At 38.0% G+C, this 21,791-nt stretch overlaps 1 protein-coding gene and 1 pseudogene across 4 annotated transcripts in view; both read right to left on the reverse strand.

Annotated features, from left to right (window-relative positions):
- The window catches only part of TPST1 (tyrosylprotein sulfotransferase 1), a 127,806-nt gene that overhangs the window by 78,127 nt on the left and 27,888 nt on the right, over positions 1 to 21,791 (reverse strand). For all 4 annotated transcript variants that reach the window (XM_090276926.1, XM_090276924.1, XM_090276927.1 and 1 more), the window contains exon 2: positions 3,068 to 4,013. In XM_090276926.1, coding sequence (XP_090133052.1) covers positions 3,068 to 3,912 — 845 coding nt within the window. In that variant the 5' untranslated portion in view covers positions 3,913 to 4,013. The remainder of the gene's footprint in view (positions 1 to 3,067; positions 4,014 to 21,791) is intronic.
- On the reverse strand, positions 18,715 to 19,203 carry LOC150009160 (NADH dehydrogenase [ubiquinone] 1 alpha subcomplex subunit 3-like; annotated as a pseudogene).

Genomic DNA, 21,791 nt, shown 5'->3' on the forward strand with positions numbered 1-21,791 from the left:
ACGGACAGGAGTCCTGGGCCCGCCGGGCTCCCGGAACAGGAGAGGGAGAAGCAAGGACAAGAGCCCCAGGTACTTTCCTAAGAAGAACCTTTCTCTGGTGACATTTTTAAGCCTCAAGGCTTACTAAATAGTTTCAATATTTTAGTGCTAAATAATACTTTAAAAAGTATTAAAGTACTTATTTTAAATAATTTTCCCTGAATAAAAATAGTTATAGAAAGGTAAAGCACAAAGGATGATCAACTCAGTGCTACAAATTCCTATTGTCATGACTCTCTAACATGGAATATTTACAACTTGGTACTTACTAATGGAATAATTTTATCTGTTTCTGCCTTATTCCTCAATTAGCTCTTATTTGAGAGCAGGGACTAAGCCTTAAAAGAGGCAGTATGGTCTAAATTAGACCTGCCTCAACCAAAGTAGCTCTGCTCTTATCTATTTTTTATTGGAATTCAGGGTAAGACTGCTTCAAAAAGGAGTTGAAACACTTTTTCTTTTTTTAGTTTAAAAAGTACTTGTACCCAACTAACACTAAAAAGACGGAGAATACCAAGTGTTGGCAAAGACCGTGAAACTAGTAGAACACATTAATGTATAGTACAGTCACATATAAATGGTACAGCCATACATGAATGACAGATGTTCTGGAAAACAGTAGATATCTGTTAAAGATACATAGATCTAGATCCAGATGTATAGATATAAAGGCATCTTTTCCAGTGATTCTACACATTGGTATATACCCAAAGAAATTAATGCTTATGTCCACCAAAAGTAATGTACAAAAATGTTCTTCACAACTTTACCCATAATATCCCAAAACAAGAAACACCAAATGTCAATCAATTGAACAATGAATAAATTGTGTTAAGTTTAAAAACTACAGTAATGAAAAAAATGAATTACTACTATTTTACTATATAATAGGTGACTCTCATGTTACATAAAAGAAGCCAGGCACAAAATAATAGTTATGATTGCATTTATATGAAGATCAAAAACAAGCAAGACCATTTTTGAATATCACATACAACCTCATATTACCTCTGGTGATAGAGGTTGTAACAGCAATTACTGTTGGGTTGAGAGGGGTACTGAATAAGAAGGAGCATAAAAGAGGCTCCTGGGTGCTAGTGATTTTCTGTATCTTGATATGGACACTGATTACACAAATGTATACAGATTAAACATTCATCAAATTGTACACATTTACTATATGTTCCACCTTAATTTTTACACTGATATAGTGGCAAGTCTTGGGAATAAGCATTGGAAAGTGCTAGTCATGGTTCTGTCATTTCTTGACAAAGCATAGAACCTCACTGGATGTCCACTCCATATATGAAATGCTAAGGTCTCTTTCCATCTGGAATCCATTAATTCGAAATTTCCATGAATTTTTTTGATCTTCATGTTTGACTTAAACATAGTAAGTATATACTCAAAATGATCTTTCTTTGACTTTTACCACATATAACCTAAGCATACCTCTTTAATCCTATCTTGGAAAGACTGAGGGGTCTAATAGGCTTATTTTATATTAACAGAAGGAAATAGCATCAGAATCTCTGCGCCAACACATAAGCACACAAAGTGTAATGTTTACCTAAGAATACAGATGATCAGAAATTAGTTATGGCCTATTATCTGGAAAAAAACAATAAACTGTGATGACAGTAGCTAGAGTTGTAATCTCTTTAATCAATAAAAATAACCTAGAGCCACTAGAGTGATAATACCCGGTAATCTATAATGAATAACTAAGAGCTACATGCAAAAAGGTATTTGTTCCTTTCAAATAACCTATATGAGGAATCAATATTTACTGCACAACTTCTATACATTGGAAACAAATTAAGACATTCCTTTATAGGGGCAAGCAGGGTACACAAGAGAAGTATAATACTTTTTCTTTTTTCTTTCTTTTTTTTTTTTTTACAGGGGGTATAACTTTCATAAGTGGAAAAAACAAAAAATAAAATTGTTCTCACCAAATTTTCTTCATGAGCAGATGCTCCCTGGATTAAACAGTAGTCTCCTTTTTATTTTATTAAGGATTTTGAATTCCTGATTTATTAGACAGCATAAAACTAATGGGTTTAGATTATTTTACAAAAAGAACTCAAGCTGCTCTGAAAAACCAATGGGCTTACTGGGGAAAAAACAATTCTTCCACCTACTACACAGGGAGAGTAGTCTCCATTTTTATATCCTCACTCTAGATATGTAAGTCATCAAGTGAGGTTGTCAGATCAAGTCAGAGTACACTGGTCATCACTTCATGAGAAAGAGAAAAAATGCAATGGTTTTAGAAGCATTTGAATCTAAGGAACTTCTTTTATGGATTATGGATTAAGCTTTCAAATTTCAGAGATTCTCCAGCCTGTTATAAAAATTGAATGATGTATCCATCAGATGACAACAGAAGCACTGCATATAACATGTCACACACACAATAAAAAGCACTAACCCACTAAGACCAAGGTATGAATTTTAATTCTGGCCTTGCCATCTAAATTTGAGTAAATCATTTTGATCTTTCTAACTCAGTCTTCCTATCTGTAAAACAAAGAGATTGTGTTAGATAATTTTAGCTTTAAAAATTCCTAAATGCTCAGAATTTACTACATGCTCACCAATATGGTAGATGCTTTTCCTGATATTTACCTTAATCTACACAAAAGCCAACTTTCCTTACTAATGAAAATATCTAGAAATTAGAAATCAGAAGCCACTAAAATTTAATGACGGGCATTAAGCCTGAGGGCTGTGATGAAGACCTTTCACTGCTACATATTGGGTTTGCCTCCATCAGATGAATAAAAAGAACCACAATCCATAAACAAATGAATGAATCAACGAAGTAATTGAAAATGTCTACAATGAACTGGCTAGATAATTTTTTAAAAACTCATTGATGAAGCTATATCTGTTCAAGAAAAGGTCTGCAGTTTATACACACACATACATATACACATATATACATATATATATAAACACACACACAGACACACCTGTATTAGCTGAATATAGAGTCAAAATAAAAAGCATGACATCTACTCACTTTGACAGAGATACTCCCCCAGCTTTCCCAATCATCTCTTCATGGTGTAATACTGAATGGTTCCACGGAATATGGAGAAACTTTAAGAGTGTTCTCATCCACCGTTCGGGATGTAAGACAAGTTGTTCATAGTGAACTAACATGCATTTTTTATAGCCAACCTCCATACATTGGTTATACATGGTTTCTATGGCACGATTCCACTTGGTCAAACAGTCCCTGTAACTGTTCAGGTCAAACCCAGCTATAGTAACTTTTCGAGAAATCATTGAATGTACTGATGCCCGGCCATCTCGAATCATCAGGAGAAATTTGGCATTGGGAAACAACCTTGCAAGGTAAGTTAAGGATTTCAGGGCAAAAGGATCTTTATTACATAAATAAGGAGCTGGCTCCCCATGCTTAACAATAATTTCTAGTAAGAAGGCTTGCATGGCAGAATCCAGCACTTCATCGGTGACACCAGCCTCATCCAAGCGTATTTTCTCTTTACTCGACCGTGACCACATCTGCTTCAGGGCCAGGATTCGGGGAATGACCCTGGTTTCCTCTCCACAGCGAATATCAGGATGTGCATCTAACATGGCTCTCATGAGTGTAGTTCCACTCCGGGGCACACCTCCAATAAAAATTAAAGGCATATCTTTGTGATAGGCGAAGGTTTTGTTGGCTTTGATGTCCAGGCCAGTTTGTACAGTGGTCTTTGTGCTCTCCAATTTGAGGGGCTGACTACGTTCCTCTATTCGGTGATGGCACTCCATGGCGTGTTGGCCCAAGTAAAACACAGTCACAGAACTAATCACCAGACATGCCAATAGTAAGTTCTGCTTCAGTTTTCCAACCATCTTGATGTGGTTATCTTTTTATTAAACAGATATTTTTCTCAAAATGATTTCCAGAAACTGTTCAGGCCATGGAGATTCTACTTCAGAAAGATGATCAACATCTAATAGAAAAAGGAAAAGGTTATTTTACCATCATTAAGATTATTTACAAATTAGTCATCAGTTATCACTACAATATTTAACTAGAAAGAAGCTGAAGCTGTCTTAGATGCTTTGATATTCTTACAACACAAATGTACAAAAATGCAAGCAAAAATAAATCAACAGTTCCAATCAGAAACAGCTTCTTACTGTAACAATTCTGAAGCTATGCACAAAATGGAAAATTAAATAAAACTACTTCTATCAGTGAGTCAAGCAAATATTTAGTATACCCAAGGATATAAGGAGTCTAATCCAAGGCTCATCTCTGATATTTAGATTTGATTCACCTCCAAGAAGTCATTATCTCCATATTCTACTATAAGAAGAAATTACAGAAGAAATATACAACTTCTAAATCTTTAACACGTATTTAGTTTATTCATCCTGAAAATTATTTACTTAGGTACTACAGGCCAGGTACTTGGGCTTTGCTGAAGATACTTTGAAAAGGACAGCAGTGCAGTGACCTCTACTTTCAGGAAACAAAGTCTTATGAACAGACAGATATGCAAACAATGACAATATATAAGATAAGGGCCTTAGTAGAAATAAGCACAGGGGACAATTGAAGTATAATAAAAAGGAAAAAATTAGTTTACCTCAAGAAGCTATAAAGGCCTTACAGAGTCAGAGGGATGGCTACTCTAAGCAATAGGAACTTGTGTCCAAAAGCACAATAGCATGACAGAATATGGCATAATTAAGTAATAAGAAGTAGTTCAGAACTGGTGTGTAGGGTGCAAAGAAATTGTGTGTGTGTGTGTGTGTGTGTGTGTGTGTGTGTGTGAGATCTAGCCTTCACAAAGATAAGATTTGGACACACAAAGAACTGTAAGCTGAAGATGACCAAAGGCGGATGTGTAAAAGCAGAGCATGTGTGTAAAACATACACACTATAAAATACACATACTATGGAACTACTAAGTTAACTGGAACAAGAATACATGCTCTGAAGCAGACAGAAATCATAGTGTACATAGACAAAAATTACCCTGAATCCTCAGAGGGCAAGTGTAATGGTTAATTTTATGTGTCAACTTGGCTAGGCTATGGCATGTAGTATTTGGTCAAACACCAATCTAGATGTTGCTGTGAATAAATTTTTGGATATAATTAACAAATCAACAGACTCTGAGTAAAGCAGATTACCCTCCATAATACAAGTGGGCCTCATCCAACAATTAAAGTCCTTAAGAGTAAGGACAGGTACTGAAGAAAAAGGAATTTTCCTGGAGACTGCAACACAGAAACCCTGCCTGAGTTTCCAGCCTGCTGTCCTGTGGAATTCAGACTCAACGCTAACATCAACTCTTACCTGCCTGGCTGTTCTACGGATTTGAGAAATTCCAGCATCACAATTTCATGAACCAACTCCTTAAGAACTTCATTCATTTGTATCGTCCTCAATTTCTTTCTTCAGTGTTCTATAGTTTTCCAAGTACAGGTTTTTCACTTCCTTGGTTAAATTTATGCCTAGGTACTTTATTTTTCTTGTTTCTATAGTAAATGAGATTTCTTTTCTTAATTTCTCTTTCTGATAGGTCATTGTTGGTGTGCAGAAATGCCACCAATTTCTGAATAAAAAATTCACATATATACATATATACACATGTATGTATATACATCCATGTGTGTGTGCTCTGTTCAGAAAGTATCCAGCCATACAGTATGAATATGAAGTATGTTTATATATATACAATGTGTATATACACACAGACTAACAGTAAGTATATCTGGGAAAATGAGCAAAAGAATACATTCTGAGTGGGAGGATGTCTAGCTATGGACTAGTGAGAAGATAGGCAACCCTCCTCCAAAATCAATTATAAAGTGGAATAAAATGGACACAGCAACCCTTTCACAGTTCTCTAGAAATCCACCAGAGGAATACAACAGCCCAAGAAACATTTACATTTGAAAAATTGCTAAATGTTGAATAAGAACTGTCAGGGTCTCTGGTATTCTTGCCTGAGACTATTCCCATTTCACCATCCACCCATTCAGCAGATGCAGAGGTTTTGCAGGTCAGGGCAAGGCAAGGGCAAACTATGAGGAATGGCAGCTTTTGACCAAAGGGAGATCTCTCAATTTGGAGTGCTTGCTGTCAGCATAAGTGATGTTCCAAGTGGCAGGTGAGCAAGAGGAGTGAACAGCTCTAGCAGTCTAAGTAAGGTTACAGTCATGGTTGGCAAGCTTATGGCCAACTCTGAGGCTGCACATAGGCAAAGAAGAGACATGAAAGGACTCAGTGGAAAGTAAATGTCAGGGCAGACTTGAAAACAGCCTATACTTGGAATGTGTTTATTTACCCACATGCAAATCCACTGGCAGAGGACAAGTCTTACTGGTTCAAGGTGTTTGAGCATAACCATCTCCTACACTACACAGACAAGGAGGAAACCTCTAGAGAGCCATGTTTTAAAAAATAAAACCATTTGTGTGTGTGTGTGTATCTGAGCAGCTGCACCAGTATACATTTATAAGAAATGTCCACACAAGGCAGATTTACAGACAGAAAGCAAGGGGTGGAATCAGGAATTTAATGGCAAACAGGCATGAGTGAACTTTTTGCTGTGATGGAAATGTTCTAAACATAGACTGTTTGATAGTTGTGAAACTCTAAAATCTAGTAAAAATCACTGAATTGTACCCTAACGATGAGTAGGTTTTACAGTATATAAGTTACACCTCAATACAGCTGTTTTATGTTTGTGTTTTTTTTTTTTTTTTTTTAATTCTCACCCAAGGATATATTTATTGATTTTTAGAGAGAGGGGAGGGAGAGAGATAGAGAGAAAGAAACATAGTTTCATTGCCTCCCATACGCACTGACTGGGATGGAACCCACAACCCAAGTATGTGCCCTGACTGGGGATTGAACCCTCAACCCTTTGGTGTATGGCACAATGCTCCAACCAACTGAGCCACCTGGCCAAGACAATACAGCTTTTTTTTTTTTTCTTAAAGACTACATTCCTAGAAAAATATTTTGATAGTCTCAATAGGATACATCAACCAAGATGTGATTTTTGTTTACTTATGTATTTGTTCCTTAGTTACATATTCGAACACATATTATTGTGCCAGGCACTGTACTTTATTCTAAAGTTGAAACAAAGAATCACAAAGTGAAAATAGATTCATATTAAAAGATCAGTTTAATAAGAAGAGGCTACAAAAAAAAAACCCCACATTAAGGTAATTGGTAGCAATATAGCCTTGAAATATCTGTGCAGAAAACTGTATCCATGATATAGAAGGCACACTTAAGATACTATACCAAATAAAAAAATATTCACTAGTCAAAACTTAACATCTAAGTTACCATAGCAGCAACCAATGGAATCTGATAATGTCCCATTAAAATATCCCAAATTCCCAGTAAAATACATAAAAATACAAAAACTAGAACTACATGATCAATATAGTTCCTTGTCCAGAAACAGACTTGTAAATCATTTTAATGAATACATAATACTTTACTGATAGGATCTACCAGTGTTTGGCCAATTCTTTATTATTATTTGTTTTTAAATGTTCATAACTATAAACAATACTATGAAAAATATTCTTGTACAGCAGTCCCTCTCTATATCGCGGTTCACTTATTGCAGCCTCACTGTATTGCGGGATTTTTTAAAATATTAAATTTAATTATTTATCACGGATTTTTCACTACATCGCGGGATTTTGCAGTACTGTATACATATGTTGTTAAAGTTACGTAGGTTTAAGAGTGTAGAATATGTTTAAGAACATAAGTAGTGTTTATAAAAGTGTGGAAAAGATTAATAAGGGAGTGGGAAAGGTTAATAAGGGACTGGGAATGGTTTATAAGTGTGTGGGAAGGGTTTATAAAGCCTTAAGAAATATATAAATACTAAAATAAATGTAAGGTTCCTACTTCGCAGATTTTCACCTATTGCGGGGGCGTCTAGAATGTAATACCCAGGATAAGTGAAGGAATACTGTATCTACAAACATCTTGGCACACATTATTTTCTTAAACTAAATTTTTAGAAGAGGAATTGCTAGGTCAATGGGTGTTGGGTATGCTGGATTTTAAAACATTTAATATATATTTGATTCATCTTTTCCTCATACCCTACATCCAATCTGATAAAAAGATCATTGGTTCCATCTTCAAAACATAGTCAGAATGTGAACACTTCTCAACGCTTTCATTAGCAACCCAGCATCTCTCACAAGAAATACTGAAAGGAATCCTTACTTCTGTTCCTGCCCTCCTGGAACCTATTCTCAAATTCAACAGCCAGAGCAATCTTTTTAAAATGTAAGTCAGAACATATTGCTTTGCTCAAAGCCTGGCATTGTCTTTCAAAGTGGTCCTGAAAAAGCTTATTTTAAGAAATATAACACTAAATCTGTATTAAATTTCTGTCCTTTATTTCTTGATTTTCTTGATCTCTCTTGAAATCTCTATAGACATCAAAAGTAGTACTGAATGAGGTCAGTCTAATATATCATCATCCCAAAAGAGTGTCTGTTGTTCAAAGTAAAGTAATTGAAAAGGCACCTCTTAACATCAGAGGTTTCATAAGGATTCAGATGAAGACAACTCCCTCTTTACTAAGGGATAATTCAGCGGAAAAGAACACCTTACCACATATCCAAGCATATTTGATAATTGTATCAACACCATTTTGGTTGATTTTTTCAAGTTTTGATGTCAGTTTTAATTTATTTTTTAATGTATTTTCTTGATTATGCTATTACAGTTGTCCCAATTTTTCCACCTTTGCCCCCCTCCACCAGGTACCCCCATTCCCTCCAGCTACCCACCCCATAATTCATGACCATAGGTCATGCATATAAGTTCTTTGGCTACTCCATTTCCTATATTGTTCTTAATATCCCGATCTATTTTGTACCTACCAACATGCATTTCTTTATCCCTACACCTTTTCCCCCATTCTTCCCTTTCCTTCTCCCAGCTGATAACTCTCAAATACTCTCCATACTTATGATTCTGTTCTTGTTCTGCTTGTTTGCTTAGTTTGTTTTTTAGATTCAGTTGTTGATAGTTGTGAATTTATTGCCATTTTAATGTTCAGTTTTGATTTTCTTTTTCTTAAATAAGTCCCTTTAACATTTCATGTAATAATGGCTTGATGCTGATGAACTCCTTTAGTTTTACCTTGTCTAGGAAGTACTTCATCTTCCCTTCAATTCTGAATGATAGTTTTGCAGGATAGAGTAATCTAGGTTGTAGGTCCTTCCTTTTCATCACTTTAACTACTTTCTTCCAGTCCCTTCTTGCCTGCAACATTTCTTTCGAGAAATCAGCTGATAGTCTTATGCAAACCCTTTTGTAGGTAACACTCTTGTTTTCTCTTGCTGCTTTTAAGATTCTCTCTTTATCTTCAATCTTTGGCATTTTAATTATGATGTGTCTTGGTGTGGTCCTATTTGGGTCCAACTTGTTTTGGACTCTGTGCTTCTTGGACTTGCATGTTTATTTCCTTTGCCAATTAGGGAAGTTTTCTTTTATTATTTTCTCAAATAAGTTTTCAATTTCTTGCTCTTCTTCTCCTCCTACTGGCACTCCTATGATGTGAATGTTGGAATGCTTGAAATTGTCCCAGAAGCTACTTATCCTATCCTCATTTTCAGAAATTCCTTTTTCGTCTTGCTGTTGTGATTGAATGCTTTTTTCTTTTTTTTAAAGTATATTTTATTGATTATGTTGTTACAGTAGTTTCCATTTTTCCCCTTTGCGCCCCTCTGCCCAGTACCCCACTTCCCTCCAGCAATTCCACGCTCTTAGTTCATGTCCATGGGTCTTGCATATACATTCTTTGGCTTCACCCTTTCCTGTATTATTCTTAACTTCCCCCTGTCTATTTTGTAGTAACCAATTATGCTTCTTAATTCCTGCACCATTTCCCCATCTCTCCCCTTTCCCCTTCCCAGCTGATAACCCTCCAAATGATCCCCATACCTATGATTTTGTTCCTATTCTGATTTGCTTAGTTGGATTTTGTTCTTATTTTTTAGATTCAGTTGTTGATAGTTGAGAGTTTGTTGTCATTTTAATGTTCAGAATTTTGATCTTTTTAAGTAAGTCCCTTTGACATTTCATATAATAATAGTTTGATGATGATGAGCTCCTTTATCTTTACCTTGTCTGGGAAGCACTTCATCTGTCCTTCCATTCTAAATGATAGCTTTGCTGGATAGAGTAATCTTGGTTGTAAGTCCTTGTTTTTCATCACCTTGAATACTTCTTGCCAGTGCCTTCTTGCCTGCAAAGTTTCTTTTGAGAAATCAGCTGATAGTCTTATAGGCACCCCTTTGTAGGTAAAAACCTGCTTTTCTCTTGCTGCTTTTAAGATTCTCCCTTTATCTCGAACCTTTGGCATTTTAATTATGATGTGTCTTGGTATGGTCCTTTTTGGGTCTATCTTGTTTGGGACTCTCTGTGCTTCCTGGACTTGTATGTCTATTTCCTTCCCCAAATATGGGAAGTTTTCCTTCATTATTTTCTCACAAAAGTTTTCAATTTCTTGCTCTTCCTCTTCTCCTTCTGGTACCCCAATGGTTTGATTGTTGGCATGTTTAAAGTTGTCCCGGAGGTTCCTAAGCCTCTCTTCATTTTTTTCAATTCTTGTTTCCTCATTCTGTACTAGTTGACTGTTGTTTTCCTCCTTATGTTCCAAATCATTGATTTGGACCTTGGTTTCCTTCCCTTCACCATTGGTTTTGTGTGGATTTTCCTTCATTTCATTTAGCATAGCCTTCACTTCTTCCCTTATGCATTTGCCATACTTAAGCATATCTGTCAAGCCTGTGAGTATCATTATCACCAGTGTTTTGAACCCTACATCTGTTAGGTTGGCTATCTCCTCATCGTTTAGTTCTCCCATTGGAACTTTGATCTGTTCCCCTTTTTTGGCCATATTTCTCTGTCTGATCTTGACAGGCTCCTGTGTTTGTTTGCCTCCATGTCTTAGGTAGCGCTGTCATTCCTGTTATGTTGTAAGGGGCGGAGCCTTACGTTTTCTTGTCAGTACAGGGAGACCTGTTTCACCACTTTGTGGCACTGTATGTGGGGGAGTGGTCTGAGGGAACAATGTCACTTGCTCAGCACTCGTCCCTTTTCCAGGCAGTTCTCCCACTTTTTATGGGACTGGCGACACTCTAGCTGTTGCCTTGGCTGTTGTTCCTAGAGTGGGTGGGTCTGCGGACATTCTGGGGCCATGGGGGCCCCTTTAAACAAGCAGAGTCTGCTGAGAGACTGGCTGTTTCTTGCTCCATCCCAATTCTCACTGGTTTTCACAGTCAGAAGCAATGAGGCTTGATTTTCCCCAGTGCTGGGACTGTGAGCTGCGTAGTCTGGTCTGGTGCTGGCAGTGCTCCCCAGGTGTCCCTCCTGGCTTTTTAAATTACGTGACTGTGCTTTCCAACAGCCTGCTGCTGCCACCACTGCTGCCGCCACCACACCGCATCCTCTCCACCCCGGCTCTGCCCCTCCTACCTGTCTGGATGAGTATTTCTTCTTTAAATCTTTGTTTGTTGAACTTCCATGTAGCTCGATTTGCTGGAACTTCTCATTGTCTCTAGTTTTGAGGTAGTTGTATTCCTTCTTAGTTGTGGAGGGAGATGCAGAGAGTCTGTCTAGGCCTCCATCTTGGCCGGAAGTCTCGCTTTTTTCTTTCTCTTGTTCAAAATCATTGATTTGTTCTCAGCTTCATCCCCTCCACTGCTGGTTCCCTGGAGATTTTTCTTTATTTCACTTAATGTAACCTTCATTTCTGCCTGGGTCTTTTTTATGCTGTTGAAGTACCGAATGAGCTATTTGAGCATCCTGATGACCAGTATTTTGTACTGTGCTATTGATAGGTTGCTTATCTCCATTTTGTTTAGTTCTTTCTCTGGAGTTTTGTTCTTTCATTTGGGAATTTCTATATCCCCTCAATTTGGTAGACTCACTACCATAGTAGCATGGCCTATTGTAGAAAATTGTACTTATGAGTTGTATATGGCAGAGCCTTAGGTAATTGCCAGGACAGGGCAACCCATGTCACCTCTCTGTGGCTCTGTGTGGGGATGGCTCGGAGAAGGGGACAATAAAGTTCCCTAGCTTCTAGATTTTTACCCAGGAAGAAGCTGTCTCCTGGCACATGCCCTGTTGCCAGTCACTTCAATTTCTTCCCATATGCCACAGGTGGCCTTTCAGCTGTTGCCCTGGTGCTGAATCCCAGAGGGGGTGGGTCTGTATAAGTCCTAAGTGCTTTGTGAGCCCTTTAAAAGGATCCTCCTGAGAATCTTGCAGTTTCTTCCACTGTCCCAACCCCCATTGGTTTTTACAGCCAGAAGTTATGGGGGCTTATCCTCCTGGTGCTAGAACCCTGGGCTGGGTGGTCAGGTCTGGTATCCCTTGCTCCCAAAATATCCCTCCTGATTTTTACCCACCAAATGTGGACGTGGGACCACCCTTTCCATGTCTCCATACCTCTCTACCTCTCCACGTGTCTCTGCACCTCCTACACATCTGGGTGAATGTAGCGTCTTTAAATCCTTGGTTGTCAGACTTCCATAAAGCTTGATTTTCTAAAGAATCTGGTGATATCTGTTTTGTAGTCTAGTTGTAATTTTTGCTGTAGTTGTACAAGCAGGCAAAGCATGTTTACCTATGCCTCCATCTTCAAGTTTTGTATCTGTTGTATTTTAAATTAAACACTGACTCCCACAACACACTGGACAGAGGAGGAGTATGTTGTATAGCCCTTCAAGGTGTTTGAAAGCAAATATGACAGTGGTCAAAGGCCTTGTAAGGGATACTAAAAAGAAAAAGAAGGAGATTTTGTCTTCCCCAGAAATATCCACATTACTTTTCACTAAGCTTACAAAGCCTAATGTTCTATCTTTGGATGTTTCTAAACTTTGAGAAACACAGGGTCATAGATCATCAGTGCTAAAGAGACCTTCAAATAATTTGTTCCAATGTTCTCATTTTGTAGATATACAAACTGAGGTTCTCCTCATCACTATTCCAAATCTTACCTATTTTCCAAAGGTCACTTTTCATTTTATTGTGTATATTTTACTTACTCCAAAAGATTTTATGTTCCTGAAGCTCACAGATCTTGTCCCTGTCCCCTACCATAGCATGCTTAACAGAACACCAGGTCACCAGATCCACTGAGCCTTCAAAAAGCATCAGTAACCTACCAAACTGGGAAATAAATTTCTCTAGAAGAAGGACACTTTCGAGCTTGTGGTCTCTACTCACACCTTGATCATGACTCTTCTCAATACCCTGAAAAAATTAGTCCTGTAGTTTAAGAAGTACTGCACAGGAAAAGCTGGTATGACCATTACCCTTATATATTCAACCACTAAGAACATGTGTGTGCACATATACACAAATATACACAGTTGGGCCTCTTCTCGTTACCTTAAACTCCATTTCACTTATTTTCAGACATGCAGTATCAATATTTTCTCAACTGAGACATTTACAGAGCTGAGGCTGAGCTAGAAGGGAATACTATAAAGTTTAGTCTTGTTTTTATCTACAGGGGAAGATAAAGCACTGAAACGCTACAACAAACATATCTGAGAAATCACTATTAATAGCTCTGTTCTTTCCCAGCAAGCCAAATGCTCTACAGAAGAGTGCTGATGTTATCCTTCCATACTTGCATCTTTGCAAATTTTATAAATATTTCTTTAAAAAAAATCACTCAACAAAAATAGAGGTAAAGAATTTGGTAGTCACCAAGACCATGTGCAACACTCAGTACATACACACAGGTCCAGGCACATGCAGTCATGAGCACATGCATCATACTGTGCTTTTATAATCATGAAAGTCACCATGTTCTAGATCCAAAGAGGTACTGAATAAATGTTCCAGCAAAAGATAAACTATAGGAATGTAACAATCCCCTAAAAACTTTCTTTCCTTTGTTAATCATTAGCTCCTTGCTTCCCATGCATATTCATGATGCCAGTCTATGTGGCAAATAGCAACAGTCAATGCCACTTTGCCTGCTGTCTAAAGTCCAATCTACAGGGAGGAGAAGTAGGTTTACAGCTGTTCATATGGAAAACAGTACAATAATTAATAAATAATATGACAAGAATAAACTCCATGTTTCGCATAATCACAACTGTCAACCTATTTTGCTTCACCATGTATAGCTGTTTTCTCTATTCACTTCTAGTTTGGGAAAATAACTGTGCTTGAACTTGCCAATTAATGTGTCAGGGGTTAATCTGAATGACAGCTTTGCCAATCAGAAACACTTCAAATAAACCCATTGTTGCAAGATCAATCCTTATGTCAGCTCATGGTCAGAATACAAACATGGGAACACCTTTCTCTAGCTACACATTGGAGACCAACACAAGAACCACTAACAATAAGTAGCAAATGGCAAGAAGACTATTATACAAAGCAGATGATCTTTGGGAATCTGCTGGGACACATCTTCTTAAAGAAGCAGTATACTGGGATTTTGTTTTCAATAAATTCCATGATCAGGAGGGAAAAGAGCTGGTCAAATACTAAGAACTGGACCTGATGCCCAGGGCATATATAGAGATAAGAACACAAGTTAAACTGAGGTATAACATTTTTAATAGTTCAAGTTAAATGAAATTGGATGGCTATGAGTTAGTAACTGTTGAAGCTAAGTGATGGATACCTAAGGGTTCAATGTAATTTTCTCTCTCTTTGGGGATATGTTTGAAATTTTTCATAACAAAGAGTTAAAATGAAATAAAACAAAATAGTTTGTTACCAAGTTCTAACTTTCTCAAATCTGCAAATCAGAAGGTTACTGTAGGCTAACCATTCTTCTTCTAGATTCTTCACTAATGTTTATTGTCTGCCTAAACCACCCATGAGAGAAAGAAGAAAATTTGTTCAAATTATATACTTTCATTCAGTAATTCAATTATGTAATTTTCTACCAACTTCTTAATTTTTAGAATTAAAAATAACTGGAGAGGGAAAATGAAAAAAGATGGCATTGAATTAATGTAAAAGGAGTCTAGTCAGAAGACCTGGGCTCTAGTCTAAAATCAGTCTTTTCTTAGCCATATGGATCTAGATCAGTGATTTTCAACCAGTGTGCTGCAAGAATTTTTAAAACATGCAATACCTGACTATTTAGTCAGAGGCACTGACCTCTTTTCCTCTAGATTGTCAAATAAAGAAGTTACAACAGTCAACACAACAACAATCATCCAGTATGAATGAATCAAAACTATACCTCTTTTTTTGGTCAGACTGGCAAAAAATGTATATTTTGGTGTGCCACAGAATTTTAGCAATTAGCTTACATGTGCCATGAGATGAAAAAGGATGAAAATCGCTGATCTAGATAAATCACTGAGTATTAGTTCCCTCATCTATAAAATAGAAAAAATGATAATCAAACTTTTTCACATGTAATTAGAGTAGAAATTATGAAAAGAAGTAAGGTGGAGAGAAAATGCAAGAGATAAAAGGAACACCTGCAAGTTCTCTTTTCTTTCACACAGGGGCTATGACAATTGAGTGGACAATATGTGAAAGCACTTCTAAAGGACAGGGGCCTGTGGCACCCTTCACACACTGGTTCTTGCTCCTTCTTCAGCTTTGCCTCTCAGCACTGCTCCTGTGCAGCCTGCCTCCTGCAGGGCCACTCTCCATCCACACCAGGTACCTCCACACCTGGCCTCTGCTCATGCAGCTGCCTCCTGTGTCATGACCCTTTCTCCCTTTTACACACGCCTCCTCAGTGCTCTTTTCCCATCTCCCTCCCCTCAGAAATCAGCTTTCTCTCTTCTGTAACCTCAAGCATTTGGTAAAAACACGTTGGTTTGCACACTCATGCACTGTATTATGGTTAGTTTACCCCACTAGACTATAAACTCCTTCGAAGAACAGATACCCCATTCATCATCCATGCAGTAAGTGCATGAATATCAGATATAAAATAAGAAATTTACAGATGAATAAGCACCTAGTGAAATCTTCTCTCTTAAATCTCCTTAAAATACCTAGAGTCATCTGAAACAAAGCCAATATTCAACAGATAAGTGTCAAATGAAACAAGGAACTGCAAATAAACAAAAAATAATAATCTGGAGGCCATGAAAAAAATTTGCAATCCCAATCATTATCCCAAAAAGATTTTTTAAACTGAATCTACAAAATGTATAGTAGGTAGGGAAAAACAATTTTGCCAAGACTTTGGAAAAAGAGCCATACAGATATTAAGGTATTAACAAAAATATTTTAACGGTTATGATACTCATAATAGAAAGCCCAGGGGGAGAGGGCAAAATAGCTTTAACTATGTATACAAATGTAATATGTTTCAAAAGCAAACATCACAAAAGAATGACAAAGGAATACTGAATTTAAGGTATTGGGTTCCCACATCCACACTCTTCCACTCACCTACTTCATCTACAGTCACCTCCTAGTTATATTCTGATGCTTCTCAAATCTATCTGCAACCAAGACTTCTGTCCCAAATCTCAGACCTGATCATTCAAACACCAAAGGAGAACTCAATCTGGATGTTCCACTGGCATTTTAAAATCAAAGAACACCAAATGGAAAAATCTTTCCTCCTCTCTACTTTCTCTATTGGTAAATGAACCACTTCCTCTCAGATGTCCAAGCTAAAAATCTGAGAGCCTTTATGTACTTGCTCCATTAACCTCTCCATAGGTAACTGAAGTCCTGTCAATGCTTCCTCCTTCAATTGTCTTAACTCTATTTGCCTCCCTTTTCTTCCCCTGCTGACATGGCTTCAATCCTCACCCTCATCCATCCTTTCTAAATATATATATATGTATATATATATATATATATATATTTTTTTTTTTTTTTATTGATTACGCAGTTACAGTTATCCCAATTTCTTTTCGCTTTGCTCTCCTCTGCCCAGTACCCCCCTTCCTTCTAGCAATCCCACCTCCCTTGGTTCATGTCCATTGGTTGTGCGTATAAGCTCTTTGGCTTCACGCTTTCCTATGCTATTCTTAACTTCCTCCTGTCTATTTTGTACCAGCCAATTATGCCTCTTAATCCCTGTACCATTTCTTCCCCTACCCCTCCCAGCTGATAACCCTCCAAATGATCCCCATATCTATGATTCTGTTCCTGTTCTGGTTGTTTGCTTAGTTTGTTTTTTTGCTTAGTGTTTTTTTCTTTTATTTTTTAGATTCTGTTGTTGATAGTTGTGAATTTGTTGTCATTTTAATGTTCACAGTTTTTATCTTTTTCTTAAATAAGTCCCTTTAATGTTTTATATAACAATAGCTTGGTGATGATAAATTCCTTTAGCTTTACCTTGTCTGGGAAGTACTTTATCTGCCCTTCTATTTTAAATGATAACTTTGCTGGATAGAGTAATCTTGGTTGTAGGTCCTTGTTTTATATCACTTTGAATACTTCTTGCCAGTCCCTTCTTGCCTGCAAAGTTTCTTTAGAGAAGTCAGCTGATAGTCTTATAGAAACCCCTTTATATGTAACTATCTTTTCTTTTCTCTTGCTGCTTTTAAGATTCTCTCTTTATCTTGAACCTTTGGCATTTTAATTATGATGTGTCTTGGTGTGGTCCTCTTTGAGTTTAGCTTGTTTGGGATTCCCTGTGCTTCCTGGACTTGTATCTCTATTTCCTTTGCCAAATTTGGGAACTTTTCCTTCATTATTTTTTTCACATAAGCTTTCAATTTCTTGCTCTTCTTCTCCTTCTGGTACCCCTATGATTCAGATGTTGGCACGTTTAAAGTTGTCCCAGAGGTTCCTAAGCCTCTCATTTTTTTCAATTCTTCTTTCCTCATTCTATACTGGTTGACTGTTTCTTTCTTTCTTATGTTCCAAATCATTGACTTGAATCCTGGTTTCCTTCCCTTCACCATTTGTTTTTTGTGGACTTTCCTTCATTTCACTTAGCTTCATCTTCACTTCTTTCCTTATGTGTCTGCCATACTTAAGTCAAGTCTATGAGCATCTTTATCATCAGTGCTTTGAACTCTTGAGTCTGTTAGGTTGTCTATCTCCTCGTCTGTTAGGTTGGCTATCTTCTCATCACTTAGTTCTTCCACTGGAACCTTGATCTGTTCTCTGTTTGGGGCCATACTTCTCTGTCTCCTCAAGTTGATAGCCTCCTTTGTTTGCTCTGTGTCTTAGGTAGAGCTGTTGCACCTGTTACATTGTAAGGGGCAGAGCCTTAGGTATTCATCAGTATGGGCGACCCATTTCACCATGCTGTGGCACTGTATGTGGGAGAGGGGTCTGAGAGGGAACAATGCCACTTACTCAGCACTCACCCCTTTTCCAAGAACTTCTCTCACTTCCTGTTGGACTGGCGCCTCTCTAGTTGTTGTTCTGTCCATGGTTCCAGAGTGGGTGGGTCTGTGGATATCCTAGGACTGTGAGGGCCTCTAAACAAGAGGACTGTGCTGAGTGATGGGCAATTTCTTCCTCCACCCCAACCCCCACTGGTTTTCACAGTCAGAAGCAATTTGGCTTTATTTTCCCCAGCACTGGAACCATGAGCTGTGTGGTATGGTCTGGTGCTAGGAGCACTCCCCAGATGTCCCTCCCTACTTTTTTTTTGTTTGTTTTCACATTTTTATTGGGGGCCACAGGGAAGGGGATCTCCTTCTGGTCAGTGGTATTGTTCACATTTTCTTCAGTCACTCTAGGCTTGGGGGGCACTGGGTGTCCTGGGGGTGGCTGGGCATGTCGGGCATGTTCCCATCATCTTGGATGAGCACTAGGTAGTTGTACGGTATGACCTGGTTTATCATGGTGGCATACTTGTTGTAGAGGCTGAAGAAGGGCAGAGTTATAGCGAGGCTTGCAATGGTAAAGGACATGACCAGCACCAGCTCCTTGGCCTAGGCATTTAAAAAAAATAATAATTTGTTTGTTTATTTATTTATTTTTAGAGAGAGGGAAAGGAGAAAGAGGGGGAGAAAAACATCACTGTGTGGTTGTCTCTCACTTACGCTCCCAACTGGGGACCTGATGTGCAACCTAGTCATGTGCCCTGACTGGGAATCAAACCAGTGACACTTGGCTCACAGGCCAACGCTCAATCCACTGAACCACAGCAGCCAGGGGTTGGCCCAGGCATTTTTGAGGAACGTGGCAAGTCTCCTGTCCATCTTGGTCTCGGTGGCAGCAGCCCCTCCCTATCTTTTTTAAATGTGTTATTGTGCTTTCTGCCAACTGGCCACAGCCACTGTCATTGCTGCCACTGCTGCCACACCACATCCTCTCCACCCCAGCTCTGCCCCTTTTACCTATCTGGAAGGGTATTTCTTCTTTATATCTTTGTTTGTTGGACTTCCATGCAGCTCAGATTTCTGGAACTTCTGGTTGTCTCCAATTTTGAGGTAGTTGTATTCCTTATTAGTTGTGGAGGGCGAGGCAGCATGTCTACCTATGCCTCCATCTTGACTGGAAGTCCCATCCTTTCTCATAAGAATAAGTCCATAGCGTCTTACTTCCTTCAATCAGTTCATTCACTATCCTGTTTCGGGAGTGATCTCTCTAAAATGTAAGTATACTTAACACACTCCCTTGCTTAAAACCCTGCAATGGCTTTCCACTTCTTTCAGAAAAAAAACAAAAAACCTTACTATAACATATAAAGTCTTCATGATCCAGCCTTTGTCTTCCCCTGAACCTCTTTGATAACTCCCCATCACCAACACTCCCCATACACATACATATTCACCCAATGCTGTCTTCATCTTGAACAAACTGTAGCATTTCTTACTCATAACTCCCACTTATCCTTCAACATTCAGCGTTAACAGGATCTCTTCTAAGACGCTTTCCTGACAGCTCTCTGCCTAGTAAGACACAGGTGTCCTTCCTATTGCCCTTGTACTTACCTATATTATATTACTTCTTATGTTATATGCTTAATTTGCTTTTTCAGTAGATTGTGAACTCCTTGAAATTAGGAGCTCTTGAATAAGTTAATGGATACTTGATTGCCAATAAGTTAATGTAACTAGGTTCTATGACTGTAATTAGCTGTGAGTTTTTGGAAGGTATTGACTACATCTTATCCATTTCAGTTTTCTCCAGAGCATGTGACATAAAATGCTACATGCATTTTGAGCACTTATAAATATGCATTGAGTGGCCCCATAAAAACTCCAACTAAAACCTCAGAGAGCTAACACTTTCCTATTATTAGAATAATGATCCTTCCTCCTGATCCCAGTGTTAAAATATGGATTGACTATATTTAGAAAGACTAAAGTACAAAGTTCATCTCCTGTTTTTCTCCCTCTGACCCTCGCTCTTCATTGATCAGTCTATTTCATCTGCCTCTATCATTTTACACTCTAGTTGATGAATGAATCAGAATTTGTTGCACTCACTGCAACAAATCAGAAGTTAAAGGAACATTTCTGTCCTAGAATCATTTTACATAGGAGGAAACTGAAATTCAGAAAGAGTTAGTAGCTCACTTAAGGTATCAATACTGGGCTAATTGTTGACCAAGTTGGAACTCTAGTCTGATTCTAAAACTGTAATGGCTATTCCATGGTATTGTTCACAAATTGGGCCCGGCATGATCCAACAGCCATGTATGCAACAAATACGGTGCAAATTAAGTGAATTTAAGACTATCTGATATTATTATAAGGCTTTCATTAGCATTTGGTTTTAAAAATATACTTGGCTTTTGCTTTGTTTTTAATTCACGATGCCTTTTTTATAAAAAGTTATATAAAAAGTTGCAAAAATGCATTTATAAGAAACACTTATGACAAGTAAACTACAGCTGCCTTGAAGACAAACTCCTTCACAGGAGTTTCACCAACACTCCAGAGTTAAAGGAGGGGTCTGATATGTCTGAAAAAGGAATTCCAGGTGTCTTTGACAAGGTCAATATTAATTATGAGTGATGACAGAGATTTCAAGGTATCCGTGTGTGCTGACAAATTCAGTCTCAACATCCCTGGGAAAAGAGCCCAGAAGATATTCTGGCTGCAGAGAATAGCATCACAGCAAAGGACAGTTTTCATCAACACAATAAAAAACTACAGCAACACACTCCTTCTCGGGACTGTTTATACATTCAACACACTACAGACAGTAAAGGAAATGGGTTTTACTGGCTAACAATTTGCTTCTGATGCTGATGTGATATACAGTCTTTACTGTGACCCATGTATATCAGGTTAGCCAGAATACACTGGACTTCATTGATGTCCATGTCTTTCATGTGCATGAATTTCAAAGCAACTAGAAAAGTATCCAGAGATAACTGGTATGTTTATCAAGTATAATGTCTTAGAAAGATTCCTGTCAGTAATGATTGTCAGCTTTTCAAGGATAAGGAAGATACCACAGCAAATAAAAAAAAGTCTTGGGCTTCATTAGAGCCTTGTTCAATAGGAGATTGCCCCCACTTACAGCTTTGGCTCTTCAACAGACTGCATGGGATGATACTTGTTGACACTTCTCTTCTGGTAAGGCCAATTTAAATCATGGGTTGGCAACAGGAGGATGCTTGAAAGACACCAGCTTCACACACAGGTTGCCCAGTCTCTGGTGTTGAATGCTTCATAAACCTACTGTAGATACTGGTTGACAGTGATGTGAGCCACAAGAGTATCCATCACTGGGACTGGGTGGAGTAAAAAATATGCCTAGCTTTTGAATTATCCTATTATGATCATCTCAGATCTAATTAGACTGATAGGAAAATTTCTAAATCCATGTATGC

Source organism: Furipterus horrens, unplaced genomic scaffold (assembly GCF_987537825.1).
Source record: "Furipterus horrens unplaced genomic scaffold, mFurHor1.1.pri manual_scaffold_5, whole genome shotgun sequence".
NCBI classification, from domain to species: domain Eukaryota; kingdom Metazoa; phylum Chordata; class Mammalia; order Chiroptera; family Furipteridae; genus Furipterus; species Furipterus horrens.